Here is a 16,192-nt window from a genome sequence, read left to right on the forward strand (position 1 = left end):
CTCCCAGACAACTTCTCGTGCACGAGCACAGTGTTATCTAAATGAAATACGTGAACTAACACCCTCTAGTGGTGAAAAACTGTTAAAATGCAATCTGAAAGAGGTGGGCTTCAAGGTCTAAGGTGGGCTTCAAGGTCTAAGGTGACACTGTGCCCTGGCAGGCAGGCACTGAAACGCACACGTGTGAAGGAAACTGACTGCTATTATTTAACACAGTCAAAAAAGTGTTTTTTTTTTTTTTAAATCTACACTACTGTTACACCAGATATGAGTTGCACTGGGGTGACACTGTGCCCTGGCAGGCAGGCAGGCACTGAAACGCACACGTGTGAAGGAAACTGACTGCTATTATTTAACACAGTCAAAAAAGTGTTGTTTTTTTAAAATCTACACTACTGTTACACTAGATATGAGTGGTGGCACTGGGCAAGTGGGCACAGTATACGCTGTGAGCCTGACACACACGCTGGCAGGCAATTGCAATTAGATTACACAGGAAAAAAAAAAAAAAAAGGAGACTGATGTTCTAGCCCTAAAAAGGGCTTTTTGGGGTGCTGTCCTTACAGCCAAGATCAGATGAGTCCTTCAGGACTGTAGTGGACACTGAATACACTAGCCTAGCTATCGATTTCCCTATTAAATCAGCAGCAGCTACACTGTCCCTCCTCTCACTAAGAATGCAGCTTCCAAATGAATCTAAAATGGATGCTGTCCAGGAGGTAGGAGGGTCTAGAAGGGAGGGTCTGCTGCTGATTGGCTGGAATGTGTCTTCTGACTGTGAGGTACAGGGTCAAAGTATTACTCAATGATGATGAATAGGGGGTGGATCGAACATCGCATATGTTCTCCTGCCGCAGCGAACGCGAACAAGCTATGTTCGCCAGGAACTATTCGCCGGCGAACTATTCGCGACATCACTAATGAAGATTTATGTAATCTAGAAGAAAAGTATATACCATTAAATAAGTTGGTAAACTGCTTTTCATAATGGAACCGAAGAAATAATTGTGGTTTAATACTTACTATGTAAATATGTAGATAAAATTGTATAAGATATAAACATGGTAACATATGTAAAGGGATTGGTTTAGTAAGCTAGGGATAAACCCCTAACAAATGTCCCTTTAAATATTTAGGATTCAATTAAGCAGGAAGGGCTTGTAAGGGTTTTAAAAATGAAGGCTGAGCAACTGTGCTTAGAGCCCTGACGAAGCCCCAGCATGAGCAGCACTAAGAGGTGAAACGTATATGTCGTTGGCAATATCTTTTGTTTTTTATTCCTAAATGGATCACCTGCTGAAAGTACATTCAAAGTGGAGCCTAGGGCTGTGATACGGCTGAGGAGAAGCTGTGTAAAATAATAGGAACTATCCTGTTTTGTTTGTAACCAAAGGAGATACAGTGTATCAGCTCACGTCACGGAGCATACACGGAAACCTTTTCACCAGTCAGGAGGTGGGATTATGGCCAGCTGATTTCATCACACTCATTGGAGAAACAAGCTCTCTATAATGAGAGGCTTTGGAGGTATTTGACAAAGCCGCATGACCCGTTCCTGTAACGGATATACACCTAGAGAAAAGGTTCTCTTTACTATATTGCGAAAGCAAAGTAAGGGTAAGAGCCTTCCGGATAGACCTTAAGTACGGTGTGAATACCACGGTCATTTACCGGCATCCCCTGTAACTTTGGAGCAATCTTCCTCAAAGGCTGCTTGTTTGTATGAGCAAGTTGTACAAATCACTTTTAAACAGGATAAGTGGAAACCGCCATTATAAAGTGAGAACTTTTCAAACTGGGCTCATATCAATCTGTTTATTATGAACTAACCTGCCTTGCTCTAACTCATACTTACAGAGGCCTTGAGCAGGGGGCTTTGTATATTTATTGTATATGATTGTGCCAGGTACATTCAATGCTCTGTTAGCTTACTTTAGTCACTAGACTCCAGGTACTATATCAGCATTTTAGCCATATACACATAGTAGGTTCTGATTACAGCTATGCATTTTTAGAGCCATATGTATGTAGTTTCAAATTTCAGTATGTTTGGGTTTTTGACTATTTTTCACAATGAACTCAGTGAGGTCATTAAAGGGATAAATTGAATGAATCAATAAAGTAATATGCATTATAATCAATAAAATAGTACTGTATTCCCTTTCTGTGTAAAAAGAGAGGTAATTCTCATCTTTTAGTTATCTCCCTTTTAATTGTATTAATAAATAGAAATATATGTATATGTGTGTGTGTTTGTGTACACATTTTTTTTAACATAACACATAGAAAATCTGTCAGTCTCTTGAAAGCACACAGCTAGATTAAAAGCAAAATGGAAGAGTTAGTTACAGTATTTGTCCAAATGATGATAGGCCCAGGACAACCTCAAGGGCTCTCCCTCCCTGTGCCCATAACCTACAGCCAAACAATGCATTCAACTTAACCCTTTCCTGCTGGGGTTAAAGTGTCTACATTGGAACAACTGTTCCGATTTAAACAATTTGAAATCTCGCAATCGTGCAAGTGATCACGAGATTTCAATGATGGGATTGCATCAGGGAGGTGTCCCTATGATGCTAGGCACGCCCTATAGAACACGATCCCATCAGGGAAGCGCCAGTGGCTTCAGGAAAGCCATCCAGTTAGGACGTTTTATTCTGTCGCTTGGCGTTAAAGCCCAGAAAAATTCGGAGGGAATACAACGCTGTAACAGCGTTAAAAGGTTAATACTGCAACTAGCACTTCCATTTTGCCTTTTAATCTAGCTGTGTGCATGCAAGAGACTGCCAGGATGTGTACCCAGTATGATTTGAGAGCGAAGTCCATGTTCCATGTTTGTGTGTGTATATATAACAATGATCAATTTATAATTTTATATTCTTGTTTTGTGGATCTGGTGAGCTCTATTTTTTTTATCTGCTAATATAGGGCAAGATTACTTGTAGTATGCAAATATTCATGCGTGAACAATAAGAGGTTTATCACATTGGTTTGCACACGATCGCTTGAGCGCAATTACGATTAATGCTATAATGATTAACACGACTTCAGAACTCGGGTTAACTGTTTTGCAAAACTAAAAGGTTGCACAAAACACATCAAGAACACATTACAAAGTATATTTACATTCATAATAACACTGTCTAATAAAAATTAAAAAAAAATTGCTCAAAGATGAGATCTCAGGTGTTAAAAAAAAGGCAGGCAAAGGGCTTGGACATAGAAATACATACATATACATCTCTAAAGATATTCTACGTTCTGCTTTTTGTGCTTGTCGGTTTAGTGCACGAGCAAAAACAGTTTACTTTCAACTCATAATACGAGCGCAACCTGACATGTGCAAAAAGCTTACTTCTAGCACAATGAACGCTCGAGTGAGCGTGTTAATTAGTGCTCCACTTGTAATCGGGCCCCTAATAATTAGAAAAATACATCATTCATATTTTTTTTATCCAAAAGGAAAAAATAAGTAGTATAAGCAAATATCTATGTAAGAATGTGATGTCCCTACACTACTTATAAATATAAGTTGTATAATATCTCTTATTATGTAATGCATTGTACTAGACACTTGTGATAGTTTGGAAATTACCTGAGAGGACTCTGATAATCTCTTTAATGTTTTCTTCCTTAGAAACAGAGCTCTTTATTTTAAATTTCAGTACAGCGGTAACTGTTTAGGAAAACATAAAAAAAAAACATTATTTTGTGCATATTTATTATAAATGATTTTTTTTTGTTATTCAAATATTTAAAAATTTGTATAGAAAAACAAAATATGTTCCAGTCTGCATTGTATTATTTGGAAATATATGTAAGATTATGATAGGTATAGTTTAACTGTAAGCATGCTAGTGAGCATTCCAAGTATCTATGCAAGGTTAAAAGAGAGAAGCGCTCAAACTGGGAACGAACAAAAGCATAATAGCTTGTTCTATGGCTAGTTACCACCCTAGAAGCAGCCTCTTTTTGCTCAATATGTGCCTTTCACAGAGAACTTTCCTGTAGCATATCAGTCTGATCCTGACTTCACAGTACAGTCCAGCCCGAAATACTAGGCAATCCCTCTCTGAACGAGAGAAACAGCAAAACCCCAGACGTACGTTTCGGCCTATTGTGGGCCTCGTCAGTGAGGGGCAGTCATATCCCTCTGGGCACACTGAGCAACGGGTCCAAATCTGAATTCCTGCTTCACACTTAGAGAGACTTCCCTCAGGGTTATAATTTGCATAAATTAAAAGAGAGAAGCGCTCAACCAAGTTGAGCGCTTCTCTCTTTTTATTTATGCATCTGTGAAAGGCACCTGTTGAGCAAAAAGAGGCTGCTTCTTGGGTGGTAACTAGCCATAGAGCAAGCAATTATGCTATTGTTCGTTCCCAGGTTGAGCGCTTCTCTCTTTTTATTTATGCAAATTATGACTCTTAGGGAACAAAATGGCTGCACGTCACTGACGAGGCCCACAATAGGCCGAAACGTACATCTGGGGTTTTGCTGTTTCTCTTGTTCAGAGAGGGATTGCCTGGTATTTCGGGGCTGGACTGCACTGTTAAGTCAGGGTCAGACTGATATGCTACAGGAAAGTTCTTCTCTGTGAAAGGCACATATTGAGCAAAAAGAGGCTGCTTCTTGGGTGGTAACTAGCCATAGAACAAGCTATAATGCTATTGTTTGTTCCCAGATTGAGCGCTTCTCTCTTTTTTTTTATCTATGCAAGCTATTTACATATTTTAAAGTATGTGAAATAAATGAATAAAAAACAAAAGGAAATAAATACAATTAATCAAGTTGATGAGCCCTATTTATTAAGCGACAAATGCAGCTTTGGAAGACGCAGTGTTTAAGGCTCACACAAGCAAGCCTGAAATGCTAGTTGAGAAGCTGTGGTCTTAAGACCACTATTACTTAATCTCTCTGCCACCTAATTTGGTCAGCCATCGATCTGATGAGTTATAACTGCAGCAAACAAAAAAATAAGTATCCTAGGGCAATATTTTTCAACTCTAGTCCACCACCTGTGCTATAGTTCAGATATCATAAAAAATCTGGCCTGTTAGTGTGCCCTGAGCATAGATTAGTGGTTTTCAAAACTGTCTTCAGGCCTTGCTAACAGGACAGATTTTGAGGATATCTGAACTGGAGCACAGGTGAAATAATCAGCTAATTAGTAAACGGTTATTTTACCTGCTCTCACCCAAGGTAATCCTGAAAACCTGGCCTGTTAGGGAGGCCTGAAGACAGGTTTGAAAACCAGTGGCATTGATCAATACACAAGCAGTTATAGCTGCACAAATGAATCGCTTGTGTTATAAAGGGGTCATCTAAAAAAGTATGGTTTTGGAATTCAAATATGAGCTAATTATTATATATCTTAATTTGTATTTCTGCAACCTTGAATATCTATGTCAGGGGTTCTGCCCTCGGGCCTCCCAAACAGGCCAGATTTTCAGGATATCTTAACTAGAGCACAGGGTAAATTTTCAGCTGATTAGTAAACATGGTTAATTTACCTGCTCTCAACTTAGTTAACAGTGAAAATCCTGACCTATTTTGAGATGGAAAAAATCAATTGTTTTGGAACTTATGTTGGTAAATTGATATTTGACTGCTTTGCCTAAGCAAGTGTGTAATATTTACCATATGTAATTGTTTTATTACCAGAAATAAATAATAATATAAAAAAAACTGTACCATCACCATTTTGGTTTGGCACTTACCTGCTGTTCTCATTTTTGTGCCTGTAGAAGTTGAGATTATGTTGCTGTTAGTGGAGGTGCTGGCAGTGACATTGCTTTTAGTCTCAGTAGAAGTTGATGTAATGAAATCAGAAACAGATAACGTACTAGTAGCAGTTACTGTAGATGATGGTGTAACTGTGGTATTATCTGGAGTAATCGGTAATATAGCTTTACTAGGTATTGTGGAGAGAAGTATTGTAGTTGGTACAGTTATGGATTCAATACATGTATTCTCATTTGATGTAGTGGCTACATTTGTGGGCATTATTGTTGGAGCCGTTGCAGCTATTGGATCAAGACTATTTGCTTTAGCTATTTCTGAAATATCCGGGGCCACAGTTGATGTAGCTGATGTATACACGACTTCACTTCCTGTTGTAGTTATATCCATATATCTGTGAAGTACGTTTAGAGGAGATGATGTGATGGAAGTCTTATCTGATGTGACAGGTGACACGGAATGATGTTTCTTCTTTGAGTCTTTATTTGGCAACAACGAGCTGAATATAGAATATTTAGTAGGCCCAGGTGTGGTATTTGATAAAATATATTTCAGCTTAGCAGGGCCCTCAGATTTTAGTATAGTATAGGATTTTGTTAGTGTACGCAGAATTACAATTGAAGGCTCCTGAGTAGTAATCCAATCTTTTGTAGTAACTGTGCTCTCTGGACTAACTGTATAAACCGTAGAATTATAATACATTTCTTCATCTTCTTCTGGTGTGTCTATAGTTGTGGCGAAGTGGTCAGTTTTTCCTGGCGCAAAAACTGAGGAAATATAAAATGATAAAAAATAGACATTGGTCATTGTTTAAAGCTTATTATATTATTTAGCAGTATTATATTGGGCACTAAACATGCTTGTTGCATGTACACAATCTATTCAAAAGAAAGTATAGAAATGATTGAAAGTAAAAGAAGGCAGAAGTTTATTGTGAAGATATCCTAACGCATCATTAATTATTGATTATTCTTATTTTTATTATTAAGCTAAGCGGATGATGTTCTTTGTAAAACCGATATATTGCAACTCAAAGAAAAAAACGCATACTGGATGTGCTCCCAATAATACATTTTACCTACTGGAGTGTTTTTAAAAGTTTGCAAACAGCTCCTTTACCTTTATGTTGTTATTTAAAATAGATGTTTTGCCGTTGTATCCCCACATATACTGAAAATGCGAGTAACAAACATCTTCTATTTAGAAAAGATAAGAAAACATGAGACAATAGCTTATAGTAATCTCCTAGTTGGCGTAGGAGAGAGAGAGATATAAATAGCTGGTTGCGCTCATTCACACACCCCCCCCCCGTCAAAATTAGCATTTCAAAACAAAACATAGGTAACATTAAAGGGACACTCAAGTCAAAATAAAACTTTGATTATTCAGATAGAGCAGCAATTTCAATAAACTTTCCAATTTACTTCCATTAACAAAATGTGCACAGTCTTTTTATATTTACACTTCTTGAGTCACCAGCTCCTACTGAGCATGTGCAAGAATTCACAGTATAGATGTATGCGCATTTGTGATTGGCTGATGAATGCCACATGGTACGTGTATGCATTTGTGATTGGCTGATGACTGTCACATGAAACAGGAGAAGTGGAAATGGTAATAACTTTAAAATTTATTAGAAAAAATCTACAACTCATCTGAACTTCAGACTGGGGGGGGGGGGGGCGATTTATGAAAGTGCGAGCGGAGATGATACGATGTAGCGTATTATGTCTGCCACACATCGATAAATGTCGACAGCGTACAGTGTCTGCATTTATCATTGCACAAACAGTTCTTGTGAACTGCTGGTGCAATGCCACCCCCTGCAGATTCAAGGCCACTAGCAGGTGGTGTCAATCAGCCTGATCGTATAGGATTGGGCGGATTGATGTCCGCAGCCTCAAAACAGGCTGACAAGTTATGAAGCAGCGGTAACAGGGAAACAGGGGCATCAAGCTCCATTCAGAGTTTGATAATCCGGCCCCTTAGTGCCATTGCATTGTCTTGTTATCTTGCATTTGTTGATTATACAAATCTTCTGTATTTACTGGTGCTTTATTGCGGGCTCGGCTCATTGTTATGGGTCCTAGAGAACAAAAGGTGATGGTTTTAGTGGAAACAACATTTGTAATACAGTGCTGATTTAAGGTTCACTTAATAAAAGTTGGATAGTGAAGTCGGCAGTGAGCAGTGAAATAAAATGGCTTTTTAACTATTTGATCTACTCTAAATAGGGGTTCATGCTCTTCTCCTAATTTGCTTAATGTAATTTTGTGATAAAAGGTTCATTATTTGTCCAAACAATAAAAGGCAGTTATTAATAATGGTTAATATATGTGTCAATCAGATTACAAAATTATAAATGAACAGAAGTCCAAAATAAGAAATACGGATATTTTGTTAAAGGGACAGTCTACTCCAAAAAATGTTAGAGTTTAAAAAGATAGATAACACCTTTACTACCCATTCCCCAGCTTTGTATAACCAACATTTTTACATTAAAATACTTTATAACATTTAAGCCTCTACATTTCTGCCTGTCTCTAAGCCACTACCACCTCTTATTTCAGTAGATTTGTATAGTTTTTTGCAGCAAGACACTGCTAGTTCATGTGCACCATATAGATAACATCATGCTCACTCCGGTGGAGTTATTCCAGAGCCAGCACTAACTGGCTAAAAAGCAAGTCTGTAAATTGCACTGAGAGAAGGGGGCAGTCTGTACAGGCTTAAATACAAGGTAATCACAGAGGTAAAAAGCATATTAAAGGGACACTAAACCCAATTTTTTTCTTTTGTTATTCAGATAGAGCATGCAATTTTAAGCAATGTTCTAATTTACTCCTATTATCAATTTTTCTTCATTCTCTTGCTATCTTTATTTGAAAAAGAAGGCATCTAATCTATTTGTTTGGTTCAGACCCTGGAAAGCACTTGTTCATTGGTGGATGAATTTATCCACCAATCATCAAGAACAACCCAGGTTGTTCACCAAAAATGGGCCGGCATCTAAACATTTGATAATAGTAGTAAATTAGAAAGTTGCTTAAAATTGCATGCTCTATCTGAATCACACACACACACAAAAAAAATTGGGTTCAGTGTCCCTTTAATGTAACCATGTTGGATCCCTTTAAAGATCCCTGTTACATTTATACATTCAGTGCCTCATGATTCCAAGTTATTAATCAGATCCCAAGAGGGAAAATTATGTAGTTATTACTTTAAAAAAAAAAAAGTAAAAGGGGGCGTGTCTGGGGGGGGGGCGTGTCTGGGGGGCGGCCATGTCAAGCCACAAAATTAGAGACTAAAATAATCCACTGATTATCTTCACTTTCAAAGTACATCCATCATAACCTTTGCTGATTATTATTACAGGAGAAGTTGATATTATAGATTCACTAAAGGACCATGGACAGAAAATGTGTGAGCGCCTTGGTGACCTCCTTAAGTTGCTGCAGCTAAGAGACACAGCTGATGAAGCCAACCTGAAAGAGCATGAGGTAGGAGTAAACTTACAGAGTGATGCTCCTAACTCGGAACTAAGGCGCGCACTGAGTCACCATCAGGATACGCAGCGGATTTATGTAGTGGCATTGGGAACTCATTAAGCCCTAATTGGACTGTTTATACTACCCCAGTAACTTTGGGGTAGATTAAACGGATAATAAAATGCATATTCAGCTGCCCTCACAACCTGATATGGTTACAACAAGATCTCTGCTCACTGGAGGTACAACGGCTCTGAGGGGAATATCTGCACAGAATCACGCCGTGTATTTATTCATTAACATATGCCTAGATGGTGATTGGGTAATATGGAATACCTCAGAGATCCCTAATCTTAAAGGATTACTGCAAAAAAAAAATTGTGTATATAACGATTATATATACTTAATTACTAATATTAAATTAATAAAATGCACTTACTGTGAATGTTGAACAATTCGTGTATATTATTAAAAAACGTTTATAAACTTTTTATCCTGACGTCATGAACGACAACCCACTAATATGGGCTGTGCACTCGTTTATTCCTTCCTCCAATCGGTGGCCGTTTCTTTGCATATTAAAATAATAATGCTTCGTCTTGCGCATGCGTGAGATTGCCCATGTGCTTAAGCCCATATTACCTACAACCAAGTCTCCTACATTCAACAGCTATCCAGCGAGTGACATATACACAAGCTTGCGCATGCGCATCACGGCTAAGTGCCGCCATATTCGAACGTGGGTTGTCAGCCGGGTTAGACATCTTGGAAAGGTACCCACGGAGTGGGTTTGGAAAATGAAAAAAAAATCATCAAAGATTGCGGCAAAACGGTAAATATTTGAAAATAAATGTGCATTGAAAAAGTTACTGTTTCACAACATTTATTTGGTATATGGAAAGTTTTTTTTTTAGTACAGTGTCCCTTTAAGTCCGGGAGACTCACAAATTCTGAATCTGAGACTTTTCTTCATACTTCTTCAACCCTCAGAAACAGGGCCGTCTTTAATATTGACTGGAACCTGCCCCCCCCCCATGCAATCTCGCTCTCCACCCCAACATCCCAAAAAACAACTAAATCAATTAATTTTATTAAAAAAAAATTAAATTATTAGCCCAGCAGTGCTGGGCTAATCATTAAAAAAATGAAATAAATTGCAATATGTGAAGCTGGACCTAAGCAGTACTAATAAGTAAATATATATATAAATTCCTCCACTGTGGATTAATTTAATATGCATTTTGAATGTGATTCTGGTGTGAGGTTAGATAGTTAAAGAGATTTAGGGCAGCCAACAGGAGCAAAGCAAGGTAAAGACTGAGGAGGAAGCATGGAGGTGCAGACAAATATAAGTTTACTGACTGGAACAGCAGAACTACTATGGGAAGCTGTAAAATCTGAAAGAGAAAAAAAAAACTATAAAAATAAACCTTACTTTAATGTGTGAAGTGTCAGCATGACACTATTACATCAACCACAGCAGCACATGTCACTTCTTTGCTAGGAACAAGTTCCCTCTAACCCTGCCCTAGACGATGCTGAATGGGGGAGGGGCGTGTGTGCACTTTCTTATTCTTCCCACTGACACCTTTCTACAAAGCACTGTTCCCCTAACAAACTTCAGTTAGTTGATCTTAGGGCCACAGCAGAAATAGCAGGGCTAGGGGACCAGCAGACTGGATGCTGTCTGTCCAAGGCTGCATGGATACAGTGTGAGACAAGTGTGAGACGAGTCACACAGCCTCAAAACTGAACAGAGCAGTGTGTGCAGCTGCACAGATGCTCAAATCCTCACGTGCTTGCCGCTCCAGCTGCTGCATGCGCCTACAGTCAGCCCTACCCAGAAACAATCCCACCACCAGAGAAGTTACCTGGTAATAATGGTACCCCAGCAGGACCTTTTCTGATGCAGTGGGATTGGCTGGATGCCGAGTTAGGGCTTAGCATTCAGTGCTGCACAGTGCACATCTAAAACAGCACATGGCACTAGCTTGGCATGTCACATGACACCGGCACAGTTTCTCACAAATAAATATAAGCAGAGAACTTTTTAAGTGTGACAGTATTAGGACTGACTGCCCCCCCCATCTCACATGACATCAGTAGTCTGACATGAACCATACATTTTTTTATTTTTTTTTAAAGGACTCTTAGGCCCCTCAACAAAGACTGGGCCATGGGCAGTTGCCCCTTTTGCCCTGTGTTAAAGACGAACCTGCTCAGAAGACAGGAGTTGGCTAAAAAATGTTTTTGTCTCCTGCTGATAGCCAAGGACGACTATTGTTTTGCCATGGACTTGTTTATGTTTTTGATGACTCCCAAGGTAACGCAGCAGTAAGCAATAATATACAAGCTGTTCTGTTATGCTTATACTTATAGGCCCTGGTGCAACCTCACCTGCTGTACCAATGGTAGTTCCCCCAGTGCGTTCACTAAACAATCATACTGTATTATGATCCATAATAACTGCCACTTATGGAAATGTAACTAAATAAATCTCAGTGTGGTGACCATTTTTTCCCTTGTCATATGCCCTTTGTGAATTATTTTACCACAAGATATTATTTCAAATCATTGTGATTTCACTAGCGCTTAAACCCTCCAATGAGGGCAGTTACTGTGAATTGCATATGGCTATTACCCCTGTAACTACTATTATATCTGCTAGGTCCCAATGTGATATTGTAATAAATCAACTTGGGGTGTGGGAGTTCTTATTACCCATACCATGTTCATTAAGCTTAAAACTTAGCGAATTGATACCTTCTTTAGATTAAGGTATAATTGTATTAAAGTTCTGAATTATCAAATATATTGCACAAACTTTTTTCCACATAGGTTTTGTAAGATCCGTATTAGAAGTGATACCTCTAAATCAGTTGTTTGAATGCACTAGCCTGTGTTACATCATTAATGTGCTGTCTGAGGCCGGGAGCGCAAGCTATCATTTCGCTATTACGTACAGCTAACATTTTTAATTTTGCAGAATTTCACTAGCACTATCTTACAAATTATATTTCATCCTGAGCTTTTATATTGTCTGATTTGTATATCTTGCTGATATAGATCTGGGTACTAGGAGGTTAAACTTTTTTTTGTTTTGTTGCAAAAATAGTTATACAATATTCAGAACTCATAGGTTTTCACCTCTATACATACTTGCCCATCACAGGTGCTCCATTGTAATACTTAATGTGACTGTTTACCTTTTCTTAAACTGTGCATTTATGAGAATAAGCTAGGTTCATGCACATTATATTGTTCTTAAAGTATTAGCACTATTATCCTGTCTTAGATTACGCTTGAGTATTTCTATAATTACATATTCTAGAATTTGCTAAATCTACTGCAAATTTTTAACTAAGCAATATATAGACCCTAAAGATTCATATATAAAAAAATTGACTATCTTAAAGTGATTGTAAGGTTAAATCAATAAGTGCCGGTATCTAAAAATAATCTTAAAAACAGGGTCACTTTAATTCATTACATTTTACAATGATGCTTAGTTTTTAAAATACTTACCTTTGTAAACATAGCGCTGACTCTCCACCCGCATCTCCTGCTTTCTTTAGCAGAGTGATGACAAATCCGGCTTTCTCCAATCTTTGCGGGCCCCATGAACTGGATGCCAAATGGGGCATGCACCGATTGGAGGAAGCCGGATTTGTCATCGATCTGCTAAAGAAAGCAGGAGATGTGGGCAGAGAATCGCTGGTCTTTTTTCCGTAAAGCAAAGATAAATATTTTTAAAAAAGAATCTTCATTGTAATCACTTTAAGTTAATCAAAAGGCCAAAAAGTGGCCTACACAGTAAATGTCATGTGAGCTTTTTTTTTTCTTATAATTCATGAGACCCATGATGAGTGACCAGATCAAGTTACTACAATCCTGAAGTTTCTTTAAAAATTGGAGGTTTCTGTTATATATGTCTTTTATGTTATTGACTATACCTTTTATGTTATTGACTATACCTTTTATGTTGCTCATCTGTATTGCGAATTGCCTTTATGACTTTCATTTCTGTAACTAGACAATTGTTGTTTGCTGTATGTTTCTAAAAAAAAAAAAAAAACCTCACTAAAAGATTATTAAATACATTTTAAAAAAACTGGATTAAATATTGTTGAAAAGTATTTGTAATGGAAGTGGAGGGCCCTCTAGTGGGCCTGTAGCAAAATTAAGGGATAGCTGACTTGAAGTCTGGAGGATTCTAGAAGTGTGTGTATGCTACAATGTTGCAAATGTGTGGGAGGGTGTACCTCTTGCCTTTATAGGGTCCTGTTCCAGTGGATTCGGCCTCTTCCTGCCTCCAGACTTCGAGGAGAACTTTCTTCTGTGCTGGATATCTTGAACTTTAGGCCCCAGGGATCATGAAGCGTGCCAGGCGTACTTCTTTGCCTCCCAGGAGGTACAGGGATGCGGTGGTGGAGCCTTCAAGAAGAAAGAGACCTGCAGGAGAAAATGAGGAGTCAGACCTGGATGATGTGGTACCCCCTACCCCCCAAGTTAGGGTTCCCAGTAGGCCCTCCATTGCTACTAGACAGAGGGTTAGGAGGGAGCTCAGTTACACCCCTTCTAGCAGGGCGGGGGCCGGGGCAAGCACCAGGGCTAGGGGAAGAGGAGCAGGGAGAGCGGTTCCCAGTGTTGATGCTGCCCAGGTTTCTGCTAGGACTGGGCCTGAGGTAGGGGGAGCTGGGGAGCATGGAGCAGACATTGGGGCCCTTATGCAGCAGCTCCCGGCGCTTCCGCCGGGCGCTCTGGCCACTGTCTTGGCCCTTGCCCAGTCTCTGGCCTCTGGCCGGGGGTCGGGCGGCATAGTGCAGGGCCTGGATGGTGCCGGAGGGTCTGGGGTTATTGCCGGTGGCTGCCGCGGCCGGGCGGGCTTGAGGCCTTCTAGCAGCGTGGGGCGTGGTCACGCCCCCGCACGTAACGTGCGTCGCGTCTCCTCCCCCTCTGACGGATCTTCTTCTGGGGAGGAGCGCGGTCGCACGCGCACACAACGCCGCCCTGCTGACCAGCCGGAGGAGCCTTCCGGAGCAGCCCCTAGTAAGTTGGGGAGACTCCGGGTGGCGACGACGGCCGCAGGGGGCAGGGGGGCGGGTACCGGGCAGGTGGTGAGTGTGGCTGCAGGCGAGGAGCATAGGCGGCAGGTGAGAGACTCATGTGTTAGAGGCGCAGATGACGCCATCACGGCAGATGGGGACCCCATGGGTCACAGGCAGCAGGTTATACCTCCAATAGAAGCGGAGGTTGTGGTGCTGAGGGGTAGTGGCTCGAATGGTGCTGTTGCCGGTATGAACAGGGATCTTATCATGAGAGATCAGCCACAGAGTCAGGAGCAAAGTGTGAGAGTTTGCAGGGGACAAAGTTTAAGTGCAAATGATGCCCCCTACTTTCAAGAAGCGGTACGTCCGCAACAGGCCCCTGAGCAGCAGAGGGAGCAGATAGCTAATAGACAAGGCAATGAAAATGTGACTCTTAGGTCAGGTACTATAGGTAATGTAGATGCTTCTAGGCAGGGCCAGTTGAGGGGTGTGAATGCACGTGTGGACAGTGCGCAGATCGCTGCTGAGGTACAGCGCGAGGTGAGAGAATGCGTTAGTCAGGCATTGGGTGTTCAGGAGGATTTGATTAGAAGGGCGGTGGCTGCAGCACTTGGGGTGCAAGAGAGGGCTAGGGGTGTCGAAAAGGAGGGTGCGGCCCCATCTGGGGCCCTCTTCGTCACTCAGAGTACTCCCCAGTCTGTTTTGTCTCCTCAGGTGTCATCAGGTGCTGAACGCAGAATGGAGGCTGGTACAAGCGGCCATTGCATGGCAAATGGAGGAGCTGTGGGACTTGCTAGCATTTCAGAAGGCGGACAACCACAGCCATCGGAAGGAGTGTCGCAGCAGCTGTCTCAAGCTGGTGAGTGCACAATCACTGATATTACACACACTAACATGGGGTCTTCCTCTAGTGACTCAGGTTCTGATAGCGAGGCAGGGCTGGGTTTAGTGGGAAAGGGCCAACAACAAATGTTTAGAATGATTAAAAAATTAGTGGCAGCGCAGGTGCAGGCGAAGGCAGGCACGCAGGGCGTCGTGGAGAACAATTCCTTAGCGCAAGCGGGAGTTGCGCCGGCGGGGCAGGTGGCATCAAGAAAAGTGGCGGTGCATGGGGATTCCTACCCATGCCTAGTCCACTCACTTTACGGCCATTTGAAGGCTAAAGTGATTAAAAAGATCCAAGAGGGTAGATATGTGAATATCTACGAACTCACTCCGGAAGCCTGTAGAGCCAAGGAGAGGGCGGCCGAGGGCTCGGGCCCCAAGAAAGTTAGGCGCCAGGAAACTTATGAGGAATGGCAGGCTGGATATAGGGTGTTGGCGTCCTGCTATGTTGATAGGTGGCCGACTCAGGGGCATAACCTTTTTAAATATCAAGACACTATTGGTGATATTTACAAAAGGTTCAGGGAAGGTGCTTGGCGGGACTACGATGTGGCGTTTCGCAAGAAAATGGTGGGTAACCACATCTTACACTTCGGGACGCAAGATATGCACCTGTGGTCTAAGTTGGGGCGCGAGAGGTCTACCTCGCCAACCGGGGCGGCGAAGCCTGGGACGCAGCGGTCCTTTCCGCGCCCGAAGAGGCGGGGGAGGGAGTGCTGGAAATTCCAGGACAAGCAGTGTGACAGGGGAGCAAATTGCTCCTTTCGGCACATCTGCAAGTTTTGCAGCGGACCCCACCCGGGGGCAGAATGCGCGAATAGAAGGGGAGCTGGTGCACCCTCCCCGATTAGTAGAGGGGGACCTGGGGGCAAGGGCCCCAACTCCACTTAGGTACGAGAGGATGGCGCCGTGGCTGGCGCTGTATCCTGACGGCGAGGCAGCGGCAGTCCTGTCGTCGGGATTGAGGGTGGGGTTTAGGATACCGATTACATCGCAAGTAACTGGGTCCTCCGTCCACCGTAACCTAAA

The 16,192-nt window shown here is 41.4% G+C and overlaps 1 protein-coding gene across 1 annotated transcript in view; it reads right to left on the reverse strand.

Moving 5' to 3' along the window:
* The window catches only part of LOC128661174 (integumentary mucin A.1-like), a 95,065-nt gene that overhangs the window by 14,420 nt on the left and 64,453 nt on the right, over positions 1 to 16,192 (reverse strand). The window contains exons 2-4 of the mRNA XM_053715406.1: positions 13,493 to 13,682; positions 5,718 to 6,506; positions 3,596 to 3,676 (exon numbers count right to left, since the gene is read on the reverse strand). Coding sequence (XP_053571381.1) covers positions 3,596 to 3,676; positions 5,718 to 6,441 — 805 coding nt within the window. The 5' untranslated portion in view covers positions 6,442 to 6,506; positions 13,493 to 13,682. The remainder of the gene's footprint in view (positions 1 to 3,595; positions 3,677 to 5,717; positions 6,507 to 13,492; positions 13,683 to 16,192) is intronic.

This window comes from Bombina bombina, chromosome 5, assembly GCF_027579735.1.
Source record: "Bombina bombina isolate aBomBom1 chromosome 5, aBomBom1.pri, whole genome shotgun sequence".
Taxonomy (NCBI): domain Eukaryota; kingdom Metazoa; phylum Chordata; class Amphibia; order Anura; family Bombinatoridae; genus Bombina; species Bombina bombina.